Here is a 12,529-nt window from a genome sequence, read left to right as displayed (position 1 = left end):
GGACCAGTGATAATCCGTAAGTCTCCCTTTCTCAAGTCTCGGTATTTCAGGAAGCGATATCCTGTGGATTCTGAGGTCCATTTAATAAATATTGATTAAGTTATTGGCTCTGGAACCCATGACATTAAGCTTGACACTCAATTTTGTTGTTTGATATGGCTAAAGAAGCCATGCAGAAGTAAAAGCATATGAGCAGTGACCTGTGGTCTGCCGCTTTCATAGCTTATGACTTCACACTGAAGACACATGTTTCAAAAAATTATTAAGAGACATATTTGAATACCATTGATTATTGTACATTAGTGTGTCCTTTTGCATATTTCACTACAGTCTTTTGTGAAGAATTTTGTATTATAGCAGTTTATCATTGTTCTTCTTTTCAGGTTTTTATGGTTTGGTGTTTAAGGCTTGGCATTTGCATTCACCAGATTATTTATCCACGATATTGTCTAAATACTCTCCTTCGATGTAACTGCATTCTTCCTTAAAGAGCCAAATTTGTATTTACCAGGATTTCCTATGGAATTCTTTGATAGTTTTCGTAATGATTTGTCTTATCCTACTTTTTGTAAATTAATTAAGACAATTTTGTTTCAGCAATATTATGGGTCTATAAATCATGGATTGTAATTCAGCAATCTTGGTTATATTTCTGAAGTTTATTCTATTGGATTGTATATTATATTTCTGGTATTTAAAATATTTTTGTAATGGTTGTATTTTTCGTATTGTTCACCACTTCATGTTCATGTCATTAATAGTATATCATCATGTCATTAATAGTATATCAGTGAATATCTAAAATCTCAGCTTTATTCTTTTTCTTTAAAAATGTTTTTTCTTTTTCTTTCATATATACATAAAGTGCTTCAACATTGTAATCATTTGTGCGTGAGTGACAAACTTCAGTGGTTATTCAAAGAACTTCTAAACGTTCATTTATAGTCTTTCTTTGAGTTAAATTTTGTTTATAACCACTGAATAAAGGTGACCTTGTGCAAAAAGTGCTGTAGTGCTGTGCTTTAAACTCCTTCAGGTTACATTTACCCCCCAACTCGAGTTTCGAGAATTTCTTCGTCAGGAGGGGTACTAGGAGCAGAAAAGCAATATAAAACATAAATTACTAAATGCTTTTACAACTCACATACTCTATTCTGTTACACCGTAAACTTAAACAATTGTTTTAAATAATTGAATATTGCATAAATTGTTTCATACCTGTTAATCGGCTCTCTCTCATGGGGAGGACAAGCAATACCGGCTCGTTTCTCTACCTGTCCCCTCATTTATGTATCATCTCCAATTACCCTAACCGGAATATCTCCCTCTGAACCGGAAGTGAATCATTTACAGAGCAATCCATTCTACTTCCATGTTTAAACCTGTGGCTGTAGATGTTCTCCAGTTAAATATGAAGCGTTGTTCCTTGTAATGTAATAATTTACTTATATTACCCTGATATTCTACTATATGTATTAAAAAAGTGTACCGTAATGAATCTACTGCGTGACATTCCTGTAACCAATGGGCTACGAGTGGGGCAGTCACCCGGGCACATCGGATATTACTAAGATGTTCCGTGATGCGGGTCTTTATCATCCGGCTCGTCTGGCCGATATACAATTTGTTACATGGGCATTTGATACAATATATCACCCCTGATGACTCGCAGTTAGTACCTTACTGTCCCGAAGGCTCACAATCTAACTAAAGTACCTGGAAATTAATAAAGAAGAGAAAATAAAGATGGTTGAAAAAAGAAAAATTCTATGTGAATTTATAGGATGGAAATTAAACTGACTGTGAAGAACTGTATGAAGAAATTCTCGAAACTCGAGTTGGGGGGTAAATGTAACCTGAAGGAGTTTAAAGCACAGCACTACAGCACTTTTTGCACAAGGTCACCTTTAGTCAGTGGTTATAAACAAAATTTAACTCAAAGAAAGACTATAAATGAACGTTTAGAAGTTCTTTGAATAACCACTGAAGTTTGTCACTCACGCACAAATGATTACAATGTTGAAGCACTTTATGTATGTATGAAAGAAAAAGAATAAAGCTGAGATTTTAGATATTCATTGATTGTTCTATCCAGCTATTTGAACAATATCTCCCACATTCTTGAAAAAATAATTAATAGTATATCAAAATAATCCAATCCAATGTACTGTATATTCATACAAAACATGCATGTAAAGTAAACTGTACAGTTTGGGCACACTAAATAGCAGGTATAAATGAGTGTAAATATTTCCTGTGGGGCAGTTTTCAAAGGGAAAGTTTGTTTATGCTTTCCCTTATAAAACTGGTGTATTATATGTATATCTGCCTCACAAGTTAGGGCAGGGGTAGGCAATCCCAGTCCTCGAGAGCCGGAGCCAGGTCAGGTTTTCAGGATCTCCACAATAAATATGCATGAGATAGATTTGCATCTCAAGGAGGCAGTGCATGCAAATCCATCTCATACATATTCATTGTGGAGATCCTGAAAACCTGACCTGGCTCTGGCTCTCGAGGACCAGAATTGCCTACCCCTGCGTTAGGGATATATGTATATGCCTCCGAGTTGACCACCGATCATGGCTACCTTGAAACATCACAAGTTAGGTAGCATGTTATAAAATAACCCTTCCTATATCATCAAAATAGGCAGAAAGATTGAAGATTGAAAAGAGACAAAGTGGAGTTATGTATAAAAAGGCAGAACAAGAGGACTGCTGGTTCATTTCTAGAATTGTTTAGAGTTGAAGGAGAGCTTGTAGCTTTGGGGTGAAAAGGGATGAGAATGCTTGGTACGAAGATGATCCATGTTACATATCTCATGTAAGTAGTTTAGTCTGATCATGTTAAATATATTGAATCAAATATACAGGTTGCATAGATACTACTGTTTGTTTCTCTGTTTTACAGGTTTGTGTAGCCCAGATATTGCGTGCAATACAGATTCTGGGAAGCACCCCAAAACTCAGAGCAATCGCTTTACGCTTGATGACTTCATTGTGGGAGAAACAGGTCAGATAAGTACAACAAGATGGCTTCCCTTGAGATAAGTTTACTTTACAAACCAAAGTATTATGAGAGTAACAATAAAATAGTGATGGCCAGCTTTTTTTTTAAATGCTTGCTGCCATAAATTTTGCTATTCATAGATATTAACTGGGTACCATTGAAATTCAGTGCCAGGCACCAATCCAGGCAAGCTAGGACAGCTATTTTTCCAACCTATTGCTGCTTGGATAGTTATCTATGCATTGGTGTTGAACATTAGTGGTACCTGGTTAACTTCTGGTTCTACCTTAGCTCTGCCCTTGGACCTTTCCTGCACCATCTGAGTAGTGCTGATATGGCCAGATGATATTCAGCGGCATAATCCAGATAGTGCTGTGAAACATCGCTGCCTGGGCCCTAGCTGTCGTGAAGCAGCTGCTGCTCAGATATCTAATTTTAAATATCAACCACTCTGCTTTAACTGCCTTTCTCAACTGCCCAGCTGAAGAGGGTGTGTATTTATCGCTAATTGTTATGATATGGAAGGATAACCTGTGTAAAGAAATACACTTATAAGCAGTGTTCCCTCTAAGCGGGCGGGTGTTGTGAGCAAACTTTTTTCACTGTGAGCTAAAAATATCGGGCGCCAGCAAGTTATGAGCCAAATAAATATGTTGTCAAAGTTGCTGATACATGAGGACGAGGTATTCAAAGGAATTTTAGGCCTACACGCTAAATTAAATAACGTTAAATAATATTTTTAAGAACACAGAAATTGTAGGGATGAAATGATATCTTAATAAATGTTTTACAACAAATGTAGTTATGTCTGTTACATCCATATGTGTAAACTGTAAATTAAAAACAGTCCAGAAGACAATACGTTTGATGCTTTCAATTTCTAGACCAGTGTTTTTCAACCTTTTTTGGGCAAAGGCACACTTGTTTCATGAAAAAAATCACGAGGCACACCACCATTAGAAAATGTTAAAAAATATAACTCTCTGCCTATATTGACTATATATAAAGTAATTCTCTTGAATAGGAATCAAATAAACACAAAGAAAGTATTTTATAATTACTTTATTATGAAATAAAAATTATAAAAATTATAAAATACTTTATTCAGTGCGAAACCTGGGCCTGTTTGGCTGAACACAAAGCTGATATTCTGGCTGGAATGGAAGAAAGACACACACGTAGCTCTTCGTCAACAGCTCTCAGTCTCTCTCTGTATTTGGTTTTTATAGCATACAAAAATAGACAAATATACCCTCCATCCTTTTTATTAAACCACAATAGCAGTTTTTAGCGCAGGGAGCTGCGCTGAATGCCCAGCACTGCTCTTGACGCTCATAGGCTCCCTGCGCTAAAAACCACTATTGCGGTTTAGTAAAAGGGGACCATATTGTAAAATATAGACAGCAGATATAAATTCAGAACTGTGCATAGTAAGTGAAGGGAAGTTTTCATCTCTGGGAATTTACCCAGTTAACTATTAAGTTATTTGGGCAAATTCCTTTGAAAACTGTGGTAATACTGCCTCCACTTTGCTAAATTTAAAATAAAATCATTTTTCCTACCTTGTCTGGTGATTTCTGGTTGCACTTTCTTCTTCTGACTGTGCATCCAATCTTTCTTCCCTTCTATCAGCCTGTATGCTTTCTCTCCTCCACACCTCATTCCCTCCCCCAACTTTTTCTTCCTCTCTCCCTGACCTTTCTTTCTTTTTTTCTGTTTCTCTTCTTTCCTTCTGTTTCCCTGCCTGCCCCCTTTCTTTCTTTCTCCCAGCCTCCTGTCCAGCAGTAACTCTCTTCCCTTCCTCCCCTCCCAGCAGCATCTCTCCGTCTCCCTCTCCAGTAGCAGCTGTCCCTTTTTTTCCTTGCCCAGCAGCTTCCCAGATTCCTTTCCCTCCTCCCCTCCCAGAAGCATCTCTCCTTCTTCTCCCTCTCCAGTAGCAGCTGTCCTTTTTTTTCCTGGCCCAGCAGCTTCCCAGATTCCTTTCCCTCCTCCCCTCCCAGATGTATCTCTCCTTCTCCTTCTCCCTCTCCAGTAGCAGCTGTCCCTTTTTTTTCCTGGCCCAGCAGCTTCCCAGATTCCTTTCCCTCCTCCCCTCCCAGAAGCATCTCTCCTTCTCCCTTTCCAGTAGCAGCTGTCCCTTTTTTCCCCTGCCCAGCAGCTTCCCAGACTGATAGTGGTTTTCTCCCCTCCCAGCAGCTCTTCTTACTTCCCAGCGCAGCGATTCACGAAGGCAGCCTCGGGTCCTTTGTTGTGTCGCGCCGCCTCTGAGGAAAGAGGAAGTTGCATCATCAGAGGCAGCCGCGACTCAGCAAAAGCCCCGAGGCTGCCTTCGTGAATCGCTGCGCTGGGAAGTAAAGGAGAGCTGCAGAGAGGGGAGAAAGCCACTGTCGGAGGCTCCCCAAGATCTCTCCGGCCCAGCGCACGCTTCCGATGCTGATCTTGCAGAAGTTCAAATGAGTCAATCTTGCCGGTCCTGCGCTGTGACGAGAAACTTGTGCGCTGCGACCTAATATTTTGTGCGCCAGCGCACGCCAGCGCAGCTTAGCGGGAACACTGCTTATAAGTGCACAGGAAAAAATATTTTTTGGCTTTAGGTCCCCCTCCCCCCATTTTTTTTCTTTTTTGGGGGGATGGGTGGGGGGTTCTGGCATTCATAGTAACACAGTAAATGACAGCAGATAAAGAGACCTGAATGGTCCATTCAGTCAGCCCTATAGCCACACTCTTTATATATTCATGGTTAAATTGTCTTTTCTTTAATATTTCTGGGTAATAGACCATAGAAGTCTGCCCGGTACTGTCTTTAGGTTTCCACTGCTGGAGTTGCCATTAAAGCTGATTCCAGCCTATCCTAACCATCCTCTTACTGGAGCTTAATTGTATATGGGACACAATGCAGGATTGCCCATTATCGGCCTTAGTTTGTTTTATACCATTCATTTTCTAATTAGAGATCTTCTGTGTTCATCCCACGCTTTTTTGAATTCCATCACTGTTTTCATCTCCACCACCTCCCTCAGGAGGGCATTACTCCTAAGTCTGCCACCCTGCAACCTCAGTTCATGCTCTCTCGTTTTACCATTTTCCTTTTTCTGAAAAATATTTGTTTCTATATTAATACCTTTCAAGTATTTAAATGTCGGTATCATATCTCCCCTGTCTCTCCTCTCCTTTAGAGTAACATAACATAACATATAAAACTCGCTTTTATACTGCAAAACTATTAAGTTCTATGCAGTTCACAGAAAGACAAGAATGTGGTTGACAAAAAGACGAGAATGTATACATATTCAGGTCTTCCAATCTCCTCTTGTACGTCTTTTGGCGCAAGTCCCATACCATTTTTATTACTTTTCTTTGGACCACTTCAAATCTTTTTACATCCTTAGCCAGATATGGCCTTCAAAACTGAGCACACTGCTGGAGATCATTACCAGGTTCCTTCGAGCATAGGCAGCGGAATGCTTTTTTTGTTTGAAGGGGCCTGCAAGCTCTGTCCCAGGCCCTGTCCCCATAATAGTACTAATTGTAATACCATTTTTTCCATTGATTTTTCATATATGCACATACAATATAGTATGTATATATATGACTATATATAATATATATATATAATATATAATAATATATATATAATATATAATATATAATTATATATATATAATATAGTCACCTCCGGGCCTATCCCCCCTTGATGTTTCTATGTAGGAGACATGATCGAGACGTTTAAGTATATTACCGGCCGTATCGAGATGGAAGAAGAGATTCTCTTTCTCAAAGGACCCTTAGCCACAAGAGGGCATCCGCTCAAACTCAGGGGCGGGAAATTTCATGGCGACACCAGGAAATATTTCATCGAGACAGTGGTTGATCCTTCGAACGAGCTCCCGGTGCATTATTAACAATACATAATGGTTAACCACAAAATTAAACTACGCAAAGCACACTGTATGTTTCTCAACATTCATTTCTACCAGAACATCTGGCCTTGGTCACACATGCAGAACACAGATAACCCTATGCAAATACAGGACCAGAAACTAAAGTACTAATATATGCAAACAAAGCCCTAAGATGCAAGACTCTGCATGCAATAAAAACCCCAGAGAAATAGAAACAAATGCATTTCTTCCTGAACAGTGCAAAATATAGACAACAGATGTAAATTCTCAAAACTGACACAATTCAATCACTAAATTGAAAATTAAATAATTTCCCCCTCTTTTGGAGTTTCATATCTCTGAGCGCATTATATAAAATCTGATCACTCCCTGGAGACTGTAACTTCATTGAAGTCAGTCTTTTCTATATTTATACATCTATCTTTAGCATTAACTTTTAACACTCAAGTTTCTTCCATTTTTCTGCTTTCTTCTCAAAATCTACTTTTCCATGCCTTCCCTTCCCATCTATCCATGTGTACTATCTTCTCCCCTATTCCCATCTATCCATAAGGAGCATTTCTTCTTATCTCTTCCCTGTCGCACCCATTTCTGTGCACCATCTCCTCCCTCTGTCTCCACCTCCCCTCCATCCCTATGCACCATCTCATCCATCTCCCATGGTCAGACATCTCTGTCTTCCCCTTCCCCCCATATATGGTCTGGCATCTTTCTCCTCTCCTTCCCACAGCATGGAATCTCTCTCCTCTCCCATGGTCTGGCATCTCTCTCTCCTTCCCTCCCTCTTCCCGAGGTCTAACATCTCTCTCCTCTCCTTTCTGCGGTCTGGCATCTTCTCTCCCCTCCTTCCCTACCATTCTGTGGTCTGGCATCTCTCTCCTTCCCATTTTAGTTGTGTGCCGTCTCTCCCTTCTTTTGGTCATCTCTTCTCCCTCCCAGTGTAGCATTTCTCCCTCCATCCTCTCCACCACTATCATGTCCAACAATTCTTCCTCTTTCTTCCTTTCCCCATATACATCATCTTTCTTTCCCTCTTACGCCACACACCTATGTCCAACAATTCTCCGTTCCTTTTCCCTCCCCCACCGGCAACATTTCTTTCTCTCTCTTCCCACTACTCCACCTGTGCAGCATCTCTCTTTTTCTCCTTTCCTACCCCCCCCCCCAGCCTGTGCATTTATTTTTCCTAACCCTCTCCCAATGAGCGGGAACGCATGTTGATGCTCCTGCTCAGCGCTCAGTGGCTTCTTTGACTGGCTCCCACAAATTCTCGCAATGAGCGGGAGCCAGTCAAAGAAGCTGCTGAGCGCTGAGCAACAGCGTCAAAGTGCGCTCCCGCTCATTGCCGCTCAGCAGCAGAAGAAACGAGCTGCGACCAGCTGGGTTAGCAGCAGGACAAGAGCCAGAAAGCTTGCTCCTGCCCGCTGCACCTCTGGACCACCAGGGATGATGAAAGTGGCAATTTTGGGGGAGGCCTCGGCCCCTGATCCCCCCCCCATTCTGATGCCTATGCCTTTGAGAGCTAAAGATAGACCATCTGCAAACACCTTGAAATTGCACGCCCCTCTCGCACCCGAAACACCTTCCTGTTCTCCTTTCCCTCCCTGAAGGGCTGCCTCTACAAAAAATTCCTTGACCGATCCCTAGCATTCCAAGCGGGCAAATGGAACAAATGCCTCTCTACCCTCATCTCCAATTCCCCCCACTATCAAACATTCCGGAAACTAACCAAAACCTACCTCTTTGACAAGTTCCTCTGATTAACCCTCCCTCCTCCTCCCTTCCCTCCTGACCTCCCCCCTAGACCCTTACCGCCTCATGCAACACTGCTATCTGTAACGCTGCTGTATCTAACTAACCTAGCCGCCAAAATAACTTCACAGGATATTTACTGTCAAAAAATGTAAAGGTAACTTGACCGAATATGTATCTTCCAAAATGTAAATCTAATATTAACTAAATTGTAATATCACTGTAAATGTACAGTCTCTTCTTCTGTTAACCACATAGAACTTCCATGGTAATGCGGTATACAAGAATAAAGTTATTATTATTATTATTATCATCCCAGTGTTCTCTTTTGAGCTGGGTCTGGACTCAGCTCACATCTTTTCTGTGGCACCCGGACATGAGAATCCTAGTCACAGATCCCTGGGAGACCCTTTAAGGCTCCCTGAATGTGACCAAACACATACTTGCCAAGTGAGGGAGGCGTTTTTGTAAAGGATCTGCAGGACCGCAGAGTAGATATGGTCCTCAGGAGGCAGTTTGAGGCTCTATCCTTAGGGATTAAGGCTGTAGTCTCTTTTCTGGTGCGCACCTGTCATTCAAGGCTACAAACTCAGAATCTGTTGGAGGCTAAGCCACTGTCACAGCTTGTGTTAGTGAGAGTAGATTACATAGCAGATGCCCTCTATGATATAATCAGAGTAATGGGGAAAGTCTCTGCATATTCCATCTCCGCCTGTTGTATGCTTCAGATCAGACAATGGGTTTGTGATTCAACTTCTAAAGCAATGTTGAGCAAGTTCCCATTCTGGGGACTTAAAAACATAATAGCCTTACTGGGTCAGACCAGTGGTCCATCTAGCCCAGTAGCCCATCCTCACTGTGGCCAATCAAGGTTACTAGTACTTGGCAAAAACCAAATAGTAGCAACATTCCATGCCATTGATCCAGGGCAAGCAGTGGCTTCCCCCATGTCTATATAAGAGACTATGGGCTTTTCCTCCAGGAAATTGTCCAAAACTTTCTTAAAACCAGAGCATTAACTGTTTGTACCACATCCTCTGGTAATGAGTTTCAGAGTTTGACTATTTTATGAGTGAAAAAATATTTCATGCTATTGATTTTTAAAATATTTCCCTGCAACTTCGACTGTCCCTTAGTCGGAGAAGGCAGAAAAAGTTTGGCCAGCTACAGAACCAGTTACTTCAGAAGGCTCAGGATCTGGCAGATACTTGATATAATTTGGCTTAGAGGAATGGAGACCCTTTCTGGATCTCAAACATGTCAATATGGCCCTGAGAGTCCCTCAGTTCTGAATGGAAACCATTCGGCCTGTCATTGCAGTGGTAGAGCCTGGAGAATTTCTGGCCACCCTGGATTTGGCAGAAACTTACCTTCACAATCCAATCTTCCCGGAGTACAGAAAGTTCCTGAGATTTCATGTGTTGAAAAATCACTTCCAGTTTGCTGCATTCCCCTTTGGGCTGGGTATGGCACCCCAAACTTTCACCAAAGTTATGGTGGTAGTGGCCGCTCATCTTCACAGAGCGGGTTAGCAAGTGCATCTGTACTTGGTCAATTGGCTCATCAGAGCGCCATCCCAAATGGAAGGAGAAAAAGCAATAGTGGCAGTTGTGTAAATGTTGCAGAGTCTAGGCTGGATTGTGAACTTCGAAAGAGTCACCTGGTTCCGGCACATTCCCTGGTGGATGAGTCTTTCTTCCAGAAGCATGCAAACAGAAGCTTCTTGGTCAAATTACAGCCCTGTTGAACAAACCGGCGCCTACTGCATGACATTACCTTCAAGTACTTGGGTTGATGGCCATGATAGAGGTGGTGTTCTGGGCAAAGGTGCACATGTGTCCTCTCCAGAACACCTTGTTGTCTCGCTGATCACCTCAGAGATACTCCCTGCAAGTTTCACTTCCTTGGACAGCAGCAATTCAAAGCAGCATGAGTTGGTGGCTATGCCCTCAGTTTCTAGTGAAGGGACTCCTGCTTTGGATCAATTCCTGAGTCATCCTCATGACAGATGCCAGCTTGTGGCTGGGGGCCTCATTGCAATGGTCACCCAGTGCAAGGACAGTAGACTCCATTTTGGAGGAAGTGATCTGTCAACAAGTTGGAACTGCGAGCTGTTCATCTGGCACTGCTGCAACTTCAGTATTTACTGGAGGGGAAATCAGTCAAGAGTATTCTCCAACAATGCCATTGCAGTGGCCTATGTTTATAGGCAAGGAGGCACCAGGAGCATTCCACTCCAGCAGGAAGCAAAAGCGTTATTTTGTTGGGCAGAATCTCACCTGCAGACGCTCTCTGTGGCGTATGTGCCTGGGGCGGACAGTGTTCAAGCGGATTATCTCAGCAGCCAGATCTTAGACCCTGGAGAGTGGTTGTTGTCCCTGAAAGCCTTCAAGTTTCAAGTTTTATTAAAATTTGATTGAACGCTAAACAATACTTCTAAGCGATTTACAAGTAAAATAGGGGATCCAATATCACAAATAAATAAAATTGCATGTACAAAACCGACCAAAAATAACTAACCAAAAACAAAAGGAGAGAGGGAGGAACTACAATTCGTAATAGGATAGAAGCCATGTAAGGGAATAACAGGACAGGGAGAGAAACAAAAAAAAGAAAAATTAGGCCATTGTGAGACTATGGGATCATCCGACGTTTGACCTCATGGTGACTGCAAAGAATAAAAGACAACTCAGCTAACAAGGTGTTCGGGAGGGGACGCATATGCACCTTTGCCAAGGACGCAAATCTGAAAGTACAGGGCTAGATGCCCTGGTTCATCCATGATCAGGGACTGGACTACTGTACGTGTTCCCACCCTGGCCCATGACAGGTGGTCCGCCGAATAGCAAATCTTTCTGGAACAGTAGTTCTAGTAGCACGAGATTGACCCAGGCCCCACAGGTATGCGGATATCATATGCCTCCAGAAGGAGCAAAGTCTCAGACTCCAGGTACACCCAGACTTGCTCTCACAAGAGCCGATTGTCCCAGGTCAGGGGTAGGCAATTCCGGTCCTCGAGAGCCGGAGCCAGGTCAGGTTTTCAGAATATCCACAATAAATATACATGAGATAGATTTGCATCTCAAGGAGGCAGTGCATGCAAATCCATCTCATACATATTCTTTGTGGATATAAGAACATAAGAATTGCCGCTGCTGGGTCAGACCAGTGGTGCGTCATGCCCAGCAGTCTGCTCACGTGACAGCCCTCTGGTCAAAGACCAGCACCCTAACTGAGACTAACCCTACCAGCGTACGTCCTTGTTCATCAGGAACTTGTCTAACTTTGTCTTGAATCCCTGGAGGGTGTTTTCCCCTATGACAGACTCCAGAAGAGCGTTCCAGTTTTCCACCACTCTCTGAGTTAAGAAGAACTTTCTTACGTTTGTACGGAATCTATCCCCTTTCAACTTTAGAGCACAGATGGATAATCGTATAGTTCAGCATACAATTCTTATCTACTGGAAAAAATATTATCAGGCTAAGAACCTAATAATATCTTTTTGCTGCTCATGAGTTTGGTTTGCACTATTTCAACCATTCAAGACAAGGTGAAAAGTAACAGTTTATTATTATTTTTCTCTCCCTCCCCATTATATGTAACTCTAGGATCGAGTATACTCAGAGCTGCAGAGATTCATGGCAATCTCTGATATGTCTTCTCAGCTTGTTGGAAGGGAAGTCCTATGGGAAAAAACAATAGCAAAAGCTGCTTCTATTAGAGATATTTGCAGGCAGAGGTAAGCGATGTCTGTGTAACTCAACATTTTTTTTTCTGTAAAGCAGTAGTTTGTCATTCAAAATTGTTTTCCTCACTGAAATGAAATCAGAGGCCCAGTATGTAGAATATTCAGTAATTCTCACTTT

At 41.9% G+C, this 12,529-nt stretch overlaps 1 protein-coding gene across 3 annotated transcripts in view; it reads left to right on the top strand.

The window, feature by feature from the left end:
• FOCAD (focadhesin) overlaps positions 1 to 12,529 on the top strand; it is a 471,722-nt gene that overhangs the window by 208,734 nt on the left and 250,459 nt on the right. For all 3 annotated transcript variants that reach the window (XM_033919504.1, XM_033919495.1, XM_033919513.1), the window contains 2 exons: positions 2,911 to 3,012; positions 12,272 to 12,402. In XM_033919504.1, the coding sequence (XP_033775395.1) occupies positions 2,911 to 3,012; positions 12,272 to 12,402 (233 nt within the window). The remainder of the gene's footprint in view (positions 1 to 2,910; positions 3,013 to 12,271; positions 12,403 to 12,529) is intronic.

The sequence above is a fragment of the Geotrypetes seraphini genome, chromosome 1 (assembly GCF_902459505.1).
Source record: "Geotrypetes seraphini chromosome 1, aGeoSer1.1, whole genome shotgun sequence".
Taxonomy (NCBI): domain Eukaryota; kingdom Metazoa; phylum Chordata; class Amphibia; order Gymnophiona; family Dermophiidae; genus Geotrypetes; species Geotrypetes seraphini.
Note: the sequence above shows the minus strand (reverse complement) of the source record. Positions and strands in the feature narration are given on the sequence as shown.